This window comes from Littorina saxatilis, linkage group LG6, assembly GCF_037325665.1.
Source record: "Littorina saxatilis isolate snail1 linkage group LG6, US_GU_Lsax_2.0, whole genome shotgun sequence".
Classification (NCBI taxonomy): domain Eukaryota; kingdom Metazoa; phylum Mollusca; class Gastropoda; order Littorinimorpha; family Littorinidae; genus Littorina; species Littorina saxatilis.
In genome coordinates, this window is record NC_090250.1 from 2877205 (window position 1) to 2897411 (window position 20207).

Below are 20207 nucleotides of genomic sequence, written 5' to 3' on the forward strand. Positions count from 1 at the left end.
ACACACACGCACACAGACACACACACACACACACACACACACACACACACACACACACACACACACACACACACACACACAAAAAGAGTAATGAGCGGTCAAATTCTGACAAAATGACAGTACAAATATATGTATGTAAATTCGGCTTTTTATTTGGCACCACACATATATAATACTAGATGAATACCCGCTTCGCCGGGTAGAAGTCGAGCCGAATACCCGGCTGCGCCGGGGACCCGCGCACCGCATGAAGGAAGGGAGATAAACGCGCAAAACACTGGAGAAGATAAGGAAGAGTAATACCCGGCTTCGCCGGGACAGTGACCTTCTAAAAATAGTATAACGGGAATATGGATTGAGCGTTGTCGACAGTGACCTTCTAAAAATAGAAATGGGAATATGGATTGACGCCACACGAAGGAAGGGAGATAAACGCAAAACACTGGATAAGATAAGGAAGAGTTAGTGGGAATGGATCTGGGAAGATGAACAGAAAAACCAAAATCGGTTCAGCGCTGCGCGCTGAGAGCACGTGTTGAAAATTCTCATCGACCAGGTTGTGTCCGGGGTCTACCTGAATATGCCCACCAAATTTGAAGCAGATCCATCGAGAACTTTGGCCGTGCATCGCGAACAAACACACACACACACACACACACACACACACACACACACACACACACACAGGCACACAGATACACAGATACACAGACACAAGTCGTATATATATATAGATAGATATCTGAACAAAACACAAAAACAATTCAAAACAGAAACCTGTTGCCAAAAAATGGCAAATTTGAGATACACGCCTGCTGTTGCCACACATGTACTAAAATCATAACCAAATATTCTTATTAATCAATTCTACATCTTGGAAGCTTTTGAAAGAAATTTGACATAAAAAAAAAAACACCCAAAAAACATAGGCTAATGCTAAAGCACCATTTTCCCTATATAATCCCAATCCGGTGTGGTTGACTTTACTTCTTGAAGTTAAGAAGCGCAATGCCAAGATCAAAATTCCACTGTGCACCAACTTCGTGGAAGCTTTTGAAAGTGAACTGACATAAAGAAGAAGAAAAAAAGCTCATGCTAGAGCACAATACTTCTTCCCATCTAATCCCAATCTGGCATGGTTGACTCCTCAGCAACAGCATTTCTACTCTTGTTGGGGTTACTTTCAACCGCCCTTATGATGTCAATTTTCTAGGGCGGGGATGTAGCTCAGTCGGTAGCGCGCTGGATTTGTATCCAGTTGGCCGCTGTCAGCGTGAGTTCGTCCCCACATTCGGCGAGAGATTTATTTCTCAGAGTCAACTTTGTGTGCAGACTCTCCTCGGTGTCCGAACACCCCCGTGTGTACACGCAAGCACAAGACCAAGTGCGCACGAAAAAGATCCTGTAATCCATGTCAGAGTTCGGTGGGTTATAGAAACATGAAAATACCCAGCATGCTTCCTCCGAAAACGGCGTATGGCTGCCTAAATGGCGGGGTAAAAAACCGTCATACACGTAAAATTCCACTCGTGCAAAAAACACGAGTGTACGTGGGAGTTTCAGCCCACAAACGCAGAAGAAGACAGAAGAAGATGTCAATTTTCTGCTTTAGTGAAACAGTTTGTTTTTTTCTTTTCTGCCATGTTTTTTGAAGTACATGTACTGTACAAAAGAAAATGAAAAAGCCCACTTCCGAGAAATAACTTCTTCTTTCGGTTCTTATATCAGAGGGAAGGTCGTGTGGGGAGCAGCAAGTGGTGTTCCTATAAGAGAAGGTTCTTACACCACCCTTCCTGGAAATGATAACTTCTTCTTTCGGTTCTTATATCCAAGGGAAGGACATGTGGGGAGCAAGCAAATGGTGTTCCTGTAAGGGAGGTTTCTTATAAAAGAGGTTCTTATGTGAGAGGTTTTCTAAGTAATCACAAAGACCAACTTTGGCAGGGTCAAGCGTTAGGGTGCCCTGATAGGAGAACTTCTACTAAGCGAGGTCCTTATTAGTGGGGTCTTTATAAGTGGTGTCCTTATAAGTAGGGTCCTTATTAGTGGGGTCCTTATAAGTGGGGTCCTTATTAGTGGGGTCCTTATAAGTGGGGTCCTTATAAGTGGGGTCCTTATTAGTGGGGTCATTATAAGTGGGGTCCTTATAAGTGGGGTCCTTATAAGTGGGGTCCTTATTAGTAGGGTCCTTATAAGTGGGGTCCTTATTAGTGGGGTCCTTATTAGTGGGGTCCTTATAAGTGGGGTCCTTATAAGTGGGGTCCTTATAAGTGGGGTCGACTGTATTTTATTTAAATTGATCTCACTGTGCTTTTCTGTATTCTTTTCAAGATACATGTACGCCGTTTTTGTTTTTCTGGGGTGGGTGTATCCATTATACGTTAATTGGATCTGTGATCCAAACATGGCTTTTGGTCAATCGAGATGGAAGTTTATTCCACAAGCCCGTAGGGCGAGTGGAATAAACTGCCATCGAGATTGACCAAAAGGCATGTTTGGATCACAGATCCAATTAACATATATATCTCGACATTCACTGGTCTTAGGGTTTTTGTTTTCAAAGAAGAAAGAAACTTGCTTGAACACGGACCACTTCTCCGAGCAAAATCAACAAACCTAATCACTCGCATTCCACCTCAAGGTCTTGGCCAACCAAGACTATGGCATACTCATAGCAAAGCCGCCGAATGGTACCGTAAACCAAGAATAGTGACGTAAGAGAATAGAATGTCGTCTTTTGATTTGGAACGTGAGAACTTCTTCTGGACAACTCGGATGGTCTTCTGCGTAGTGGTTGGCATGAGATTCTTTTTCTTCTTCGACAGTTCATCCTCCGAATCCGATACTGTAGCAAAACGTTTCATCTTTTGTTTCACTTTCGAGTATGCGGACGACTGAACTTGACCGCTAAAAAGTAGTCCTTTCGGTATGATTACGCCGAGTCTGAACATGAGGTCTGAACATTGTTTTTAGGCAGGATCTAGGTGAAAGCGAGGCTGTTCTTATCTCTGTGTACAGTCGAGAGAGAGAGAAATACATGTCGAGACATGACATTTTCTGTATGAATAACAGTACTGTACTTTGTTAATGCCTTATTTGCTTTATGGCTGAACTTTTGGAATGATGTACTATTTTCTGTTCAATGGCTGTCAGTATACTGTATTTATTTTGACTTTTTTTTTAAAAGTTGGAGTATTCCTGGCAAGCTTTTTCACTCATATAGGAGATTTCAGTGCAATATATTTTGGTGCTTTGGTATTTTACCACTTTTCTACTTGATTATACATGTATAAGTCCATAAGGGATGTCGAGTTTGTGGATAAACTACTTGACAGTAATCAAGAGAGCACCGATGAGAATGTTTAAGATATAAATAATAGACCTGGTGGTTTGTTTGTTTGCTTAACGCCCAGCCGACCACTAAGGGCCAGATCAGGGCGGTGCTGCTTTGACATATAACGTGCGCCACACACAAGACAGAAGTCGCAGCACAGGCTTCATGTCTCACCCAGTCACATTATTCTGACACCGGACCAACCAGTCCTAGCACTAACCCCATAATGCCAGGTGGAGCAGCCACTAGATTGCCAATTTTAAAGTCTTAGGTATGACACAGCTGGGGTTCGAACCCACGACCTCCCGATCACGGGGCGGACGCCTTACCACTAGGCCACAGTTACGGTAGACCTGGTGGTAAAAAGATTGATTTTGGCATATGTTGTGTACAGGAAAGTTGAAAATAAAATGAGGTACTTAATAGTTTGAAGAGTAATATGTAGAGGTTACATGCCGAGTCTCAGTGATTATTAAAAATACCCTTGTTAAGTGTTTCTTGTATAGAATATAGTCAATGTTTGTAAAGATTTTAGTCAAGCAGTATGTAAGAAATGTTAAGTCCTTTGTACTGGAAACTTGCATTCTCCCAGTAAGGTAATATATTGTACTACGTTGCAAGCCCCTGGAGCAATTTTTTGATTAGTGCTTTTGTGAACATTAGAAACAATTAACAAGTGGCTCTATCCCATTTCCTCCCTTTCCCTGTCGCGATATAACCATGAACGGTTGAAAACGACGTTAAACACCAAATAAACAAAAAAAGCATTTCTTGATGCTTGATTCAGATTTGCTTTTGGTTTCTCTCTACAGACCTAATATTCATTTGTCATCACGCCCTTTTGTATGATGGAGGATTGTTGAAGTGAATTTTCACCGCTTGTTCATTATTACAAATAAATTTGATTATAATGACATCATTTTTGTTCCTTGATGAATTTTTGTATATTTTTTACAATTTTATATGTGGGATAGAAAATTGTATGATTTTTGTTTTACATTTTGATACAAACGATTCAAATTTTACACAATAAAAGAAGAAGAAACACACAAATGTTGTGATGTATGTGTGTTTTACGCTGTTTAGCTTCAAAGTGATCTCAGTGTTTCGTCAACCATCAACACTGAGATCAGATGTAATTTTGTCTGTCGTACACGGATTCCGCTGTGCACAGACAGTTGGTGTTGAACACAACAGATGATGTTTGCAAATAACTGGCTTTTTTTCTGACAAACAAGGGGACGTAAGCGCTCCATTACTCAACAAGCGCAACAAAAGCAAAGGAGAGGTATGCAGAACCAACCTAGCAACTGAGAGAATGACCAGCATTGGAATGAGCAAGCTACATGTACTTTCATTTTCTTTTTTCTTTTTATTTTGTTTAAATGTTTTTTGCTGTCGAAGATTTGTCCCCCCTCTAAACAGTGAGGCAAACAATCACTGCTGATCTGTGGGCTGAAGCTGTCATACAAGTACCATCACAGTGAATACAGACCTCTAATTTGCATGTCATGCAGTATCCGCTCAATATGATGCCCCTCCCGCCCCCCCCCCCCCCTTTTTTGGGGGGGGTAAGAATATGATTAGAGCTCACTGTTCATTGTGATGCCATGATCACCTGAGTCTCAATATATCAGTGGCGACAGTTTGCCTCATAGTTTAGAAGGGGTGCAACTCTTCCAAGGCCAACAACAAAACTGACAGACAGTTACTTCAGGAATTCATCCATGACATCACAATATTTGTACGGACTGATTCAGCAGCAGAAGTCAACTGTCACGAGCTGCGGATGGTTCTTTCATGTCATCTGAACATGGAATATGTAGAACGAAGAACTGCAACCAAGGCCCATTTTCTTTCATACAGAAACCCTACCGTTGAATATATCCCACCATCAACGCAGATGAAAGTATTGTTCTTTTAATATACACTGTTTAGCTGTCTGTCATTATTTGCAACTTTACTTAGAGAACAAGATAGAAAGGTGGTAATTTAAAAAAAAAAATTCTCAATAAAACATGTACATTGTATTATTTATTTTTCATTTTAATGTAGCTATTTCTGTTCTTGATTTGTGTCCGTTTCTGAATTGTTAAGGGAAAGTAATGTTTGGGAATTAACCTTGAATTTTGTGTTTGGTTTTCAGTGTTTTACTCCGAGTTCCTAGACACACTAAAACGGGCGAAAGAGGAACACATCAAGACAGAGAATGTGATCCTGGAGGTCAACTCTCTCAAGTGAGTGATTTTGTGCTAAGTTTGAACAATTTACATGCGTGAGAAGAACGAATGTTAGTTTAACCTATTCACTGCCTGTACATGGGTCTGAAGTGTAAGGCCGATCTCTCTGGGGACTAAATGCCAACCAAAAAAGATAAAGTTGTACAGAAATATCGGCAAAACTATCAAGTCAAGTGGACGTGTCTGGCGAAGTCTAAGAAGAGGGAATCACATGCATTTTGGTGATCGAATTGAGATCAGTGCAACAACAAAGCTGTAGTATGACAACTGATGCCCTGCGTAACTTGCATTAATGGGCAACAAACCGTTCAATAAACAACAACAGAAGAAGAGGAGGAAAACGACACACAAACAATGTGTGTGTGTGTGGTGTGTTCATTTATACAACAAACAATGTGTGTGTGTGTGGTGTGTTCATTTATACAACAAACAATGTGTGTGTGTGTGGTGTGTTCATTTATACAACAAACAATGTGTGTGTGTGTGGTGTGTTCATTTATACAACAAACAATGTGTGTGTGTGGTGTATTCATTTATACAACAAACAATGTGTGTGTGTGGTGTGTTCATTTATACAACAAACAATGTGTGTGTGTGTGGTGTGTTCATTTATACAACAAACAATGTGTGTGTGTGTGGTGTGTTCATTTATACAACAAACAATGTGTGTGTGTGTGGTGTGTTCATTTATACAACAAACAATGTGTGTGTGTGTGGTGTGTTCATTTATACAACAAACAATGTGTGTGTGTGTGGTGTGTTCATTTATACAACAAACAATGTGTGTGTGTGTGGTGTGTTCATTTATACAACAAACAATGTGTGTGTGTGTGGTGTGTTCATTTATACAACAAACAATGTGTGTGTGTGTGGTGTATTCATTTAAAAACTGCTAACGTTTCAAAATCCAGAATTACATAAACAAAAAACCAAGAAAGGCATTGAGTCTAGGGAAATTTGTGTAACTTTTTTTTATGTGGATGACTATTTTAGTCAAACAGTTAACGTTCCATTGACTTACCTTTCTTGTTTTTTGAGTCTAGCTATCAGCAAATAAAATAAGTATGACTGTGTGTGTTTCAGACATGCGTACAACATAGCCATCGGCGATGTTCACCAGGCAGTGATCAAAGTGTTGGTGGACGTTCCACTGAAGGAGAATGCCAACGCTCCCGACAAGGCCCTCTTGGCTGCTGTGCTGAGGGTAACATATCTCTATCAACATATGTATCTCTATCAACATATCTCTATCAAATTTCATATTTTGATGGGCTATCAAGTACATGTACTCAGTGTATATTTCTTCTTCTTCTGCGTTCCCGCTGCCATGCTACACTGTCAAGGTTGTTGACGTGACGAAGTTTGCAGTTCGCTGCAGGGATCAGTTTATACAATGTTAAGAACTAAAAGTTAGCCCAATCAAAACAGCCTTGATGATTATTGTGTCTAATATTAATAAGTTACGAGTGGTTTAGATTTTCACGTCGTTTATTTGTCTGTGAGTCTGTCTGTCAGTCCACTTTAAAGGCCATTGGACCAATGTACTCGTCAACGTTTTGTTTTGTTAAAATGTAGGCGTTCCAATACCTTACCATTCTTGTTTTTGCACTCCGGTATAATACCTGTTATAGGTTTTGCTCTGTCTGTCTGTTTATTTGTCTGTCTGCCTGTCTGTCTGCCTGTCTGTCTGCCTGTCTGTCTGCCTGTCTGTCTCTTTCTTTAGACTTGTTTGATGATTGATTTTAGATGGTTTTTTTTTGTTTTTATTTTTTTCTTTTTCCGTCGCGATATAACCTTGAACGGTTGAAAACGACGTTAAACACCAAAGAAAGAAAGAAAAGAAAGATGGTTTTTTTGTCATTGACTCACATGCGAAGCAAAAGTGAGTCTATGTACTCACCCGAGTCGTCCGTCCGTCCGTCCGGACGTCCGTCCGGACGTCCGTCCGTCCGGAAAACTTTAACGTTGGATATTTCTTGGACACTATTCAGTCTATCAGTACCAAATTTGGCAAGATGGTGTATGATGACAAGGCCCCAAAAAACATACATAGCATCTTGACCTTGCTTCAAGGTCAAGGTCGCAGGGGCCATAAATGTTGTCTAAAAACAGCTATTTTTCAATTTTTTTCCATTTTCTCCGAAGTTTTTGAGATTCAATATCTCACCTATATATGATATATAGGGCAAAGTAAGCCCCATCTTTTGATACCAGTTTGGTTCACCTTGCTTCAAGGTCAAGGTCACAGGAGCTCTTCAAAGTTGGATTGTATACATATTTTGAAGTGACCTTGATCCTGAACTATGGAAGATAACTGTTTCAAACTTAAAAATTATGTGGGGCACATGTTATGCTTTCATCATGAGACACATTTGGTCACATATGATCAAGGTCAAGGTCACTTTGACCCTTATGAAATGTGACCAAAATAAGGTAGTGAACCACTAAAAGTGACCATATCTCATGGTAGAAAGAGCCAATAAGCACCATTGTACTTCCTATGTCTTGAATTAACAGCTTTGTGTTGCATGACCTTGGATGACCTTGACCTTGGGTCAAGGTCACATGTATTTTGGTAGGAAAAATGTGTAAAGCATGTGAGTCGTATGGGCTTTGCCCTTCTTGTTTATATATATATGTGTGTTGCAGCACCTTGAGACATATAAAGAGCTGCTGACACACTACATCAACAAGATGGAGCCACAGATCGACTGTCTCAACTCATTAGAGGTAAGTCACATTAACGCAGTGGAACACCCATTATACTTACTTACTTACTGCTTTTTTCTTCTTTTTTTTTACAATTTCATGATCTCTTGGGGAATCCTTTGCTGCTTTTTAGAATATTTTTTTTTTTACAGTTTCATGATCCCATGGTGCATGCTACCTGGCTTTTTTTATGACCTCATGAGGGCATACTTTCCTCTTTTTTTTTTACATTTAGTCAAGTTTTGACTAAATGTTTTAACGTAGAGGGGGGAATCGAGACGAGGGTCGTGGTGTATGTGTGTGTGTGTGTGTGTGTGTCTGTGTGTCTGTGTGTCTGTGTGTCTGTGTGTGTGTGTGTGTGTGTGTGTGTAGAGCGATTCAGACTAAACTACTGGACCGATCTTTATGAAATTTGACATGAGAGTTCCTGGGTATGAAATCCCCGAACGTTTTTTTCATTTTTGAGTCACTTGAGAAAAAGTGACTCTATGTAATCGGTCAGTGTTAGTCTGTCCGGCCAGGCCGTCCGTAGACACCACCTAAACGTTGGACTTTTCTCGGAAACTATCAAAGCGATCGGGCTCATATTTTGTTTAGTCGTGACCTCCAATGACCTCTACACTTTAACGATGGTTTCGTTGACCTTTGACCTTTTTCAAGGTCACAGGTCAGCGTCAAAGGAAAAATTAGACATTTTATATCTTTGACAAAGTTCATCGGATGTGATTGAAACTTTGTAGGATTATTCTTTACATCAAAGTATTTACATCTGTAGCCTTTTACGAACGTTATGAGAAAAACAAGGGAGATAACTAGCCTTTTCTGTTCGGCAACACACAACTTAACGTTGGGCTTTTCTCGGAAACTATAAAAGTGACCGGGCTCAAATTTTATGTGAACGTGACTCATTGTGTTGTGAATAGCAATTTCTTCCTGTCCATCTGATGCCTCATATAATATTCAGAACTGCGAAAGTGACTCGATCGAGCGTTTGCTCTTCTTGTTTTGATACATTTCTTTGATGACGTCATATCCGGCTTTTTGGGAAAGTTGAGGCGGCACTGTCACGCCCTCATTTTTCAACCAAATTGGTTAAAATTTTGGTCAAGTAATCTTCGACGAAGCCCGGACTTCGGTATTGCATTTCAGCTTGGTGGCTTAAAAATTAATTAATGACTTTGGTCATTAAAAATCTGAAAATTGTAAAAAAAAATAAAAATTTATAAAACGATCCAAATTTACGTTTATCTTATTCTCCATCATTTGCTGATTCCAAAACCATATAAATATGTTATATTCGGATTAAAAACAAGCTCTGAAAATTAAATATATAAAAATTATTATCAAAATTAAATTTTCGAAATCAATTTAAAAACACTTTCATCTTATTCCTTGTCGGTTCCTGATTCCAAAAACATATAGATATGATATGTTTGGATTAAAAACACGCTCAGAAAGTTAAAACAAAGAGAGGTACAGAAAAGCGTGCTATCCTTCTTAGCGCAACTACTACCCCGCTCTTCTTGTCAATTTCACTGCCTTTGCCGTGAGCGGTGGACTGACGTTGCTACGAGTATACGGTCTTGCTGACAAAATGGCATTGCGTTCAGTTTCATTCTGTGAGTTCAACAGCTACTTGACTAAATATTGTATTTTCGCCTCACGCGACTTGTTTTTACATTCAGTCAAGTTTTGACTAAATGTTTTAACATAGAGGGGGAATCGAGACGAGGGTCGTGGTGTATGTGTGGGTGTGTGTGTGTCTGTGTCTGTGTCTGTCTGTGTGTGTGTGTGTGTAGAGCGATTCAGACTAAACTACTGGGCCGATCTTTATGAAATTTGACATGAGAGTTCCTGGGTATGATATCCCCGGACGTTTTTTTCTTTTTTTCGATAAATACCTTTGATGACGTCATATCCGGCTTTTTGTAAAAGTTGAGGCGGCACTGTCACACCCTCATTTTTCCATTAAATTGATTGAAATTTTGGCCAAGCAATCTTCGACGAAGGCCGAACTTCGGTATTGCATTTCAGCTTGGTGGCTTAAAAACTAATGAGTGAGTTTGGTCATTAAACATCGGAAACTTGTAATTAAAATTATTTTTTTATTAAACGATCCAAAAACAATTTCATCTTATTCTGCGTCATTTTCTGATTCCAAAAACATATACATATGTTATATTTGGATTAAAAACAAGCTCTGAAAATTAAAAATATAAAAATTATGATCAAAATTAAATTTCCGAAATCGTTTTAAAAACTATTTCATCTTATTTCTTGTCGGTTCCTGATTCCAAAAACATATAGATATGATATGTTTGGATTAAAAACACGCTCAGAAAGTTAAAACGAAGAGAGGTACAGTAAAGCAGCACAGCGCAATCGCTACCGCGCCAAACAGGCTCGTCACTTTCACTGCCTTTTGCACTAGCGGCGGACTACGTTCAGTTTCATTCTGTGAGTTCCACAGCTTGACTAAATGCAGTAATTTCGCCTTACGCGACTTGTTTACAATTTCATGATCTCATGGGGCATGCTTTAGTGCTTTTTTTTTACAATTTAATGACCTCATGAGGGCATGCTTTCCGTCTTTTTTACAATTTCATGACCTCGTGCTTCTTGACCCCCTGTGCAGGATTTTGCCCTGGAGAATGAGCGAGTGCTGAGCATTCTGCCCAAGGTAGTGCACTACCTGTACAATGCCGACATCGTGGAGGAGCCGGCCATCATGCAGTGGTACCGCACCCCACCTGTAGAGGATGAGGAGGAGGAGCATGCTAAAGTCCGCAGACAGGTAGGTTGTGTTGTGTGTGTTGGAGGGAGATGTGTGTGTGTGTAGGGGGGGAAGGAGTGGAGGGTGGGTGTGTGTGTGTGGTGTTGTGTTGTGTTGTGTGTGTTGTGTTGTATTGTGTTGTGTTTTGTCGTGAGTGTGGTGTGTATGTGATGAGTGTGTGTGTTGTGTTGTGTGTGTGTGATGTGTTGTGTATTTGAGTGCTGGAAGGTATGAGTGTTGTGGGTATGTGCTGTCTGTCTTAATATCTGTTGGTCAGTCTGCAATTAATGAAGATGCATTTTACAATAGGTATACTTTTAGTGTTTGTTATTTCAGATGAAAGCCTTTGTCTACAGATACACAACTTTTCTTTGTGTGTTGTTTCAGATGAAAGCCTTTGTCTACAGATGCACAACTTTTCTCTGTGTGTTGTTTCAGATGAAAGCCTTTGTCTACAGATGCACAACTTTTCTTTGTGTGTTGTTTCAGATGAAAGCTTTTGTCACCTGGCTACAAGAAGCAGAGGAAGAGTCGGAAGAAGAATCTGATTGATGGACACGTCTTCCGCGCGTCTGTTACTTGATTGTTATCGCTGCGAGTCTTTCAGTTCTTCCCTCTTCAAGTGTCCAACAAAGTTCGGGCAGAAAACTTTTTTATTCTTCTGGAAAATACAGTATAGTGCATTCCTTTAACTGCATTCTAGACTGAATGGATGTACATGCAGACTGGAATATTGATGCAGTACAGTGCATGCTAATTTGTACTGCTTGACAGATGAATAAAATCATAATGTGAACTGGACTGTCTGTGTGATTTGGGGGTTATTTTGTTATACAAAGTCATGGTTATTTACTTCGTTCTGCAGGATATGCAAACTCTGCAGTCCAGTGTTATTGAGCAGTCTCACAGAATAAACACACACTCCTTAAGAATTTTTTTTTGTAAAGAGATTTTATTTCCGACAATCACAATACTTCAAGACTCCTAGATGAGCTACGAAAACACTGATCTGTTTTTCAAAATCATTCAAAAAACGACTTATAAAAAATAATTGTACAATGGATCAACAAAACCAGTAGAGATGACACTTCAGAGAGAAGATTAAAAGCACACTGACGCACACACAACGATGAAAAATGGCAAAGCTACACGTGTACAGCTTACAGTAGTCTTAATCCAGATACATTAAAATGATGAAATGCACAAAAGTTCAAGTTTAAGATACATTGTAAAAAAAAAAAAAGGTAAACTGGCTTGCTGTAAGTTTGACAAGTAGAAATATTCATACATAAAATGCAAAATGAGAAAGTTTATTTTCTGATTTGCTTGAGTAGTGTGGGATTATTTTTAATACACAAAAATGCAGGCGTTTCCCTTGACTAACCTGAATTATAAAAGATATGAGATTTAAATAAAAATACAGCAAGTAAAAGAAATCAAGATCAATGTATACCGAGTAACAATAGAAACGCGAATTCTCTTCAGAAATAAGTTTAAGTTATATTTGAAAATTGCATGAATAAAAAACATGACATTGAAAGGAATCAAAATAAATGTGAGATGTTCTTCTAACACTGTACTTTGGCATGGAACAGTCTTTTGTTGTCCTGGGCAACGCAAGTCTCGCCAGAAGGTCATTATGGCGTATGACCCCCACTGGTGTTGGTGACAATCTGACATCGGCGCCTCGTGAACTGGATGCGTTAGTTGATACGAGGTATGATCCAAACAAAATGATCACACCGCGATTAAATTACATATCTTATCCCAATTCACATATAGCAATTTACTTCAGTTTAGTGCTAGAACGCTGAAACTACGCTCCACCCTGGTAGGGGGGGAAGTAACCCTAAAAATAGATGAGCACAAGTAAAGGCTGTGCATGATGGGCACAAGTAAAGGCTGTACACAATGGGCACAAGTAAAGGCTGTGCATGATGGGCACAAGTAAAGGCTGTGCATGATGGGCACAAGTAAAGGCTGTGCATGATGGGCACAAGTAAAGGTTGTGCATCATGGGCACAAGTAAAGGCTGTGCATCATGGGCACAAGTAAAGGCTGTGCATGATGAGCACAAGTAAAGGCTGTGCATGATGGGCACAAGTAAAGGCTGTGCATGATGGGCACAAGTATAGGCTGTGCATTATGGGCACAAGTAAAGGCTGTGCACGATGGACACAAGTAAAGGCTGTGCATTATGGGCACAAGTAAAGGCTGTGCACGATGGACACAAGTAAAGGATGTGCATGATGGGCACAAGTATAGGATGTGCATGATGGGCACAAGTAAAGGATGTGCATGATGGGCACAAGTAAAGGCTGTGCACGATGGACACAAGTAAAGGATGTGCATGATGGGCACAAGTAAAGGCTGTGCATGATGAACACAAGTAAAGGATGTGCATGATGGACACAAGTAAAGGATGTGCATGATGGGCACAAGTAAAGGCTGTGCATGATGGACACAAGTAAAGGATGTGCATGATGGGCACAAGTAAAGGATGTGCATGATGGACACAAGTAAAGGATGTGCATGATGGACACAAGTAAAGGATGTGCATTATGGGCACAAGTAAAGGCTGTGCACGATGGACACAAGTAAAGGATGTGCATGATGGACACAAGTAAAGGATGTGCATGATGGACACAAGTAAAGGATGTGCACGATGGACACAAGTAAAGGCTGTGCATGATGGGCACAAGTAAAGGATGTGCATGATGGACACAAGTAAAGGATGTGCATGATGGACACAAGTAAAGGATGTGCATGATGGACACAAGTAAAGGATGTGCATGATGGACACAAGTAAAGGATGTGCATTATGGGCACAAGTAAAGGCTGTGCATGATGGACACAAGTAAAGGCTGTGCATGATGGGCACAAGTAAAGGCTGTGCATGATGTGCACAAGTAAAGGATGTGCATGATGGGCACAAGTAAAGGATGTGCATGATGGACACAAGTAAAGGATGTGCATTATGGGCACAAGTAAAGGATGTACATGATGGACACAAGTAAAGGCTGTGTATGATGGGCACAAGTAAAGGCTGTGCATGATGGGCACAAGTAAAGGCTGTGCACGATGGGCACAAGTAAAGGTTGTGCATGATGGGCACAAGTAAAGGATGTGCATGATGGACACAAGTAAAGGATGTGCATTATGGGCACAAGTAAAGGCTGTGCATGATGGACACAAGTAAAGGCTGTGCATGATGGGCACAAGTAAAGGCTGTGCATGATGGGCACAAGTAAAGGCTGTGCACGATGGGCACAAGTAAAGGTTGTGCATGATGGGCACAAGTAAAGGATGTGCATGATGGACACAAGTAAAGGATGTGCATTATGGGCACAAGTAAAGGCTGTGCATGATGGACACAAGTAAAGGCTGTGCACGATGGACACAAGTAAAGGATGTGCATGATGGGCACAAGTAAAGGATGTGCATGATGGGCACAAGTAAAGGATGTGCATGATGGACACAAGTAAAGGCTGTGCATGATGGACACAAGTAAAGGCTGTGCAAGATGGGCACAAGTAAAGGCTGTGCATGAAGGGCACAAGTAAAGGCTGTGCATGATGAGCACAAGTAAAGGCTGTGCATTATGGGCACAAGTAAAGGCTGTGCACGATGGACACAAGTAAAGGCTGTGCATGATGGGCACAAGTATAGGCTGTGCATGATGGACACAAGTAAAGGCTGTGTATGATGGGCACAAGTAAAGGCTGTGCATGATGGGCACAAGTAAGGGCTGTGCATGATGGGCACAAGTAAAGGATGTGCATTATGGGCACAAGTAAAGGCTGTACATGATGGACACAAGTAAAGGCTGTGTATGATGGGCACAAGTAAAGGCTGTGCATGATGGGCACAAGTAAAGGCTGTGCATTATGGGCACAAGTAAAGGATGTGCATGATGGGCACAAGTAAAGGCTGTGCATGATGGGCACAAGTAAAGGCTGTGCATGATGGGCACAAGTAAAGGCTGTGCATGATGGGCACAAGTAAAGGCTGTGCATGATGGGCACAAGTAAAGGCTGTGCATTATGGGCACAAGTAAAGGGTGTGCACGTTGGACACAAGTAAAGGCTGTGCATGATGGGCACAAGTAAAGGCTGTGCATGATGGGCACAAGTAAAGGCTGTGCACGATGGATACAAGTAAAGGATGTGCATGATGGGCACAAGTAAAGGCTGCGCATGATGGGCACAAGTAAAGGATGTGCATTATGGGCACAAGTAAAGGCTGTGCACGATGGACACAAGTAAAGGATGTGCATGATGGACACAAGTAAAGGATGTGCATGATGGACACAAGTAAAGGATGTGCATGATGGACACAAGTAAAGGATGTGCATGATGGGCACAAGTATAGGATGTGCATGATGGACACAAGTAAAGGATGTGCATGATGGGCACAAGTAAAGGATGTGCATGATGGACACAAGTAAAGGATGTGCATTATGGGCACAAGTAAAGGCTGTGCATGATGGACACAAGTAAAGGCTGTGCATGATGGGCACAAGTAAAGGCTGTGCATGATGGGCACAAGTAAAGGCTGTGCATGATGGGCACAAGTAAAGGCTGTGCATGATGGGCACAAGTAAAGGATGTGCATGATGGACACAAGTAAAGGATGTGCATTATGGGCACAAGTAAAGGCTGTGCATGATGGACACAAGTAAAGGCTGTGCATGATGGGCACAAGTAAAGGCTGTGCATGATGGGCACAAGTAAAGGCTGTGCACGATGGGCACAAGTAAAGGTTGTGCATGATGGGCACAAGTAAAGGATGTGCATGATGGACACAAGTAAAGGCTGTGCATGATGGGCACAAGTAAAGGCTGTGCATGATGGGCACAAGTAAAGGCTGTGCATGATGGGCACAAGTAAAGGCTGTGCATTATGGGCACAAGTAAAGGCTGTGCACGATGGACACAAGTAAAGGCTGTGCACGATGGTCACAAGTAAAGGCTGTGCATGATGGGCACAAGTAAAGGCTGTGCATGATGGACACAAGTAAAGGATGTGCAGGATGGGCACAAGTAAAGGCTGTGTATTATGGGCACAAGTAAAGGCTGTGCATGATGGGCACAAGTAAAGGCTGTGCATGATGGGCACAAGTAAAGGCTGTGCATGATGAGCACAAGTAAAGGCTGTGCATTATGGGCACAAGTAAAGGCTGTGCACGATGGACACAAGTAAAGGCTGTGCATGATGGGCACAAGTATAGGCTGTGCATTATGGGCACAAGTAAAGGCTGTGCACGATGGACACAAGTAAAGGCTGTGCATTATGGGCACAAGTAAAGGCTGTGCATGATGGACACAAGTAAAGGATGTGCATGATGGGCACAAGTAAAGGCTGTGCATTATGGGCACAAGTAAAGGCTGTGCACGATGGACACAAGTAAAGGCTGTGCATGATGGGCACAAGTAAAGGCTGTGCATTATGGGCACAAGAAAAGGCTGTGCACGATGGATACAAGTAAAGGCTGTGCACGATGGGCGCAAGTAAAGGCTGTGCATGATGGGCACAAGTAAAGGCTGTGCATGATGTGCACAAGTAAAGGATGTGCATGATGGGCACAAGTAAAGGATGTGCATGATGGACACAAGTAAAGGATGTGCATTATGGGCACAAGTAAAGGCTGTGCATGATGGACACAAGTAAAGGCTGTGCATGATGGGCACAAGTAAAGGCTGTGCATGATGGGCACAAGTGAAGGCTGTGCACGATGGGCACAAGTAAAGGTTTGCATGATGGGCACAAGTAAAGGATGTGCATGATGGACACAAGTAAAGGATGTGCATTATGGGCACAAGTAAAGGCTGTGCATGATGGACACAAGTAAAGGCTGTGCATGATGGGCACAAGTAAAGGCTGTGCATGATGGGCACAAGTAAAGGCTGTGCACGATGGGCACAAGTAAAGGTTGTGCATGATGGGCACAAGTAAAGGATGTGCATGATGGACACAAGTAAAGGATGTGCATTATGGGCACAAGTAAAGGCTGTGCATGATGGACACAAGTAAAGGCTGTGCATGATGGGCACAAGTAAAGGCTGTGCATGATGTGCACAAGTAAAGGATGTGCATGATGGGCACAAGTAAAGGATGTGCATGATGGACACAAGTAAAGGCTGTACATGATGGACACAAGTAAAGGCTGTGTATGATGGGCACAAGTAAAGGCTGTGCATGATGGGCACAAGTAAAGGCTGTGCATGATGGGCACAAGTAAAGGCTGTGCATTATGGGCACAAGTAAAGGCTGTGCACGATGGACACAAGTAAAGGCTGTGCATGATGGGCACAAGTAAAGGCTGTGCATGATGGACACAAGTAAAGGCTGTGCATGATGGGCACAAGTAAAGGCTGTGCATGATGGGCACAAGTAAAGGATGTGCATGATGGACACAAGTAAAGGATGTGCATTATGGGCACAAGTAAAGGATGTACATGATGGACACAAGTAAAGGCTGTGTATGATGGGCACAAGTAAAGGCTGTGCATGATGGGCACAAGTAAAGGCTGTGCATTATGGGCACAAGTAAAGGATGTGCATGATGGGCACAAGTAAAGGCTGTGCATGATGGGCACAAGTAAAGGCTGTGCATGATGGGCACAAGTAAAGGCTGTGCATGATGGGCACAAGTAAAGGCTGTGCATGATGGGCACAAGTAAAGGCTGTGCATTATGGGCACAAGTAAAGGCTGTGCACGATGGACACAAGTAAAGGCTGTGCATGATGGGCACAAGTAAAGGCTGTGCATTATGGGCACAAGTAAAGGCTGTGCACGATGGACACAAGTAAAGGCTGTGCATGATGGGCACAAGTAAAGGCTGTGCATTATGGGCACAAGTAAAGGCTGTGCATTATGGGCACAAGTAAAGGCTGTGCACGATGGACACAAGTAAAGGATGTGCATGATGGGCACAAGTAAAGGATGTGCATGATGGGCACAAGTAAAGGATGTGCATGATGGACACAAGTAAAGGATGTGCATGATGGGCACAAGTAAAGGATGTGCATGATGGACACAAGTAAAGGATGTGCATGATGGGCACAAGTAAAGGATGTGCATGATGGACACAAGTAAAGGATGTGCATTATGGGCACAAGTAAAGGCTGTGCATGATGGACACAAGTAAAGGCTGTGCATGATGGGCACAAGTAAAGGCTGTGCATGATGGGCACAAGTAAAGGCTGTGCATGATGGGCACAAGTAAAGGTTTGCATGATGGGCACAAGTAAAGGATGTGCATGATGGACACAAGTAAAGGATGTGCATTATGGGCACAAGTAAAGGCTGTGCATGATGGACACAAGTAAAGGCTGTGCATGATGGGCACAAGTAAAGGCTGTGCATGATGGGCACAAGTAAAGGCTGTGCACGATGGGCACAAGTAAAGGTTGTGCATGATGGGCACAAGTAAAGGATGTGCATGATGGACACAAGTAAAGGCTGTGCATGATGGGCACAAGTAAAGGCTGTGCATGATGGGCACAAGTAAAGGCTGTGCATGATGGGCACAAGTAAAGGATGTGCATTATGGGCACAAGTAAAGGCTGTGCATGATGGACACAAGTAAAGGATGTGCATTATGGGCACAAGTAAAGGTTGTGCATGATGGGCACAAGTAAAGGCTGTGCATGATGGACACAAGTAAAGGATGTGCAGGATGGGCACAAGTAAAGGCTGTGTATTATGGGCACAAGTAAAGGCTGTGCATGATGGGCACAAGTAAAGGCTGTGCATGATGGGCACAAGTAAAGGCTGTGCATGATGGGCACAAGTAAAGGCTGTGCATTATGGGCACAAGTAAAGGCTGTGCACGATGGACACAAGTAAAGGCTGTGCATGATGGGCACAAGTAAAGGCTGTGCATTATGGGCACAAGTAAAGGCTGTGCACGATGGACACAAGTAAAGGCTGTGCATTATGGGCACAAGTAAAGGCTGTGCACGATGGACACAAGTAAAGGATGTGCATGATGGGCACAAGTAAAGGCTGTGCATGATGGACACAAGTAAAGGATGTGCATGATGGGCACAAGTAAAGGCTGTGCATGATGGACACAAGTAAAGGATGTGCATGATGGGCACAAGTAAAGGCTGTGCATGATGAACACAAGTAAAGGATGTGCATGATGGACACAAGTAAAGGATGTGCATGATGGGCACAAGTAAAGGCTGTGCATGATGGACACAAGTAAAGGATGTGCATGATGGACACAAGTAAAGGATGTGCATGATGGGCACAAGTAAAGGATGTGCATGATGGACACAAGTAAAGGCTGTGCATGATGGACACAAGTAAAGGCTGTGCAAGATGGACACAAGTAAAGGATGTGCATGATGGACACAAGTAAAGGATGTGCATTATGGGCACAAGTAAAGGCTGTGCATGATGGACACAAGTAAAGGCTGTGCATGATGGGCACAAGTAAAGGCTGTGCATGATGTGCACAAGTAAAGGATGTGCATGATGGGCACAAGTAAAGGATGTGCATGATGGACACAAGTAAAGGATGTGCATTATGGGCACAAGTAAAGGCTGTGCATGATGGACACAAGTAAAGGCTGTGCATGATGGACACAAGTAAAGGCTGTGCATGATGTGCACAAGTAAAGGCTGAGCATGATGACACAAGTAAAGGCTGTGCATGATGGACACAAGTAAAGGCTGTGCATGATGGGCACAAGTAAAGGCTGTGCATGATGGGCACAAGTAAAGGCTGTGCATGATGGGCACAAGTAAAGGATGTGCATGATGGACACAAGTAAAGGATGTGCATTATGGGCACAAGTAAAGGCTGTGCATGATGGACACAAGTAAAGGCTGTGCATGATGGGCACAAGTAAAGGCTGTGCATGATGGGCACAAGTAAAGGCTGTGCACGATGGGCACAAGTAAAGGTTGTGCATGATGGGCACAAGTAAAGGCTGTGCACGATGGGCACAAGTAAAGGCTGTGCATGATGGGCACAAGTAAAGGCTGTGCATGATGGGCACAAGTAAAGGCTGTGCATGATGGGCATAAGTAAAGGATGTGCACGATGGGCACAAGTAAAGGCTGTGCACGATGGGCACAAGTAAAGGCTGTGCATGATGGGCACAAGTAAAGGCTGTGCATGATGGGCACAAGTAAA

At 42.2% G+C, this 20207-nt stretch overlaps 1 protein-coding gene across 1 annotated transcript in view; it reads left to right on the forward strand.

Moving 5' to 3' along the window:
* LOC138968292 (translation initiation factor eIF2B subunit epsilon-like) overlaps positions 1-11852 on the forward strand; it is a 30997-nt gene extending 19145 nt beyond the window's left edge. The window contains exons 12-16 of the mRNA XM_070340851.1: positions 5481-5571; positions 6658-6778; positions 8224-8304; positions 10919-11077; positions 11546-11852. Coding sequence (XP_070196952.1) covers positions 5481-5571; positions 6658-6778; positions 8224-8304; positions 10919-11077; positions 11546-11608 — 515 coding nt within the window. The 3' untranslated portion in view covers positions 11609-11852. The remainder of the gene's footprint in view (positions 1-5480; positions 5572-6657; positions 6779-8223; positions 8305-10918; positions 11078-11545) is intronic.
* The last annotated feature ends 8355 nt before the right edge of the window (positions 11853-20207 follow it).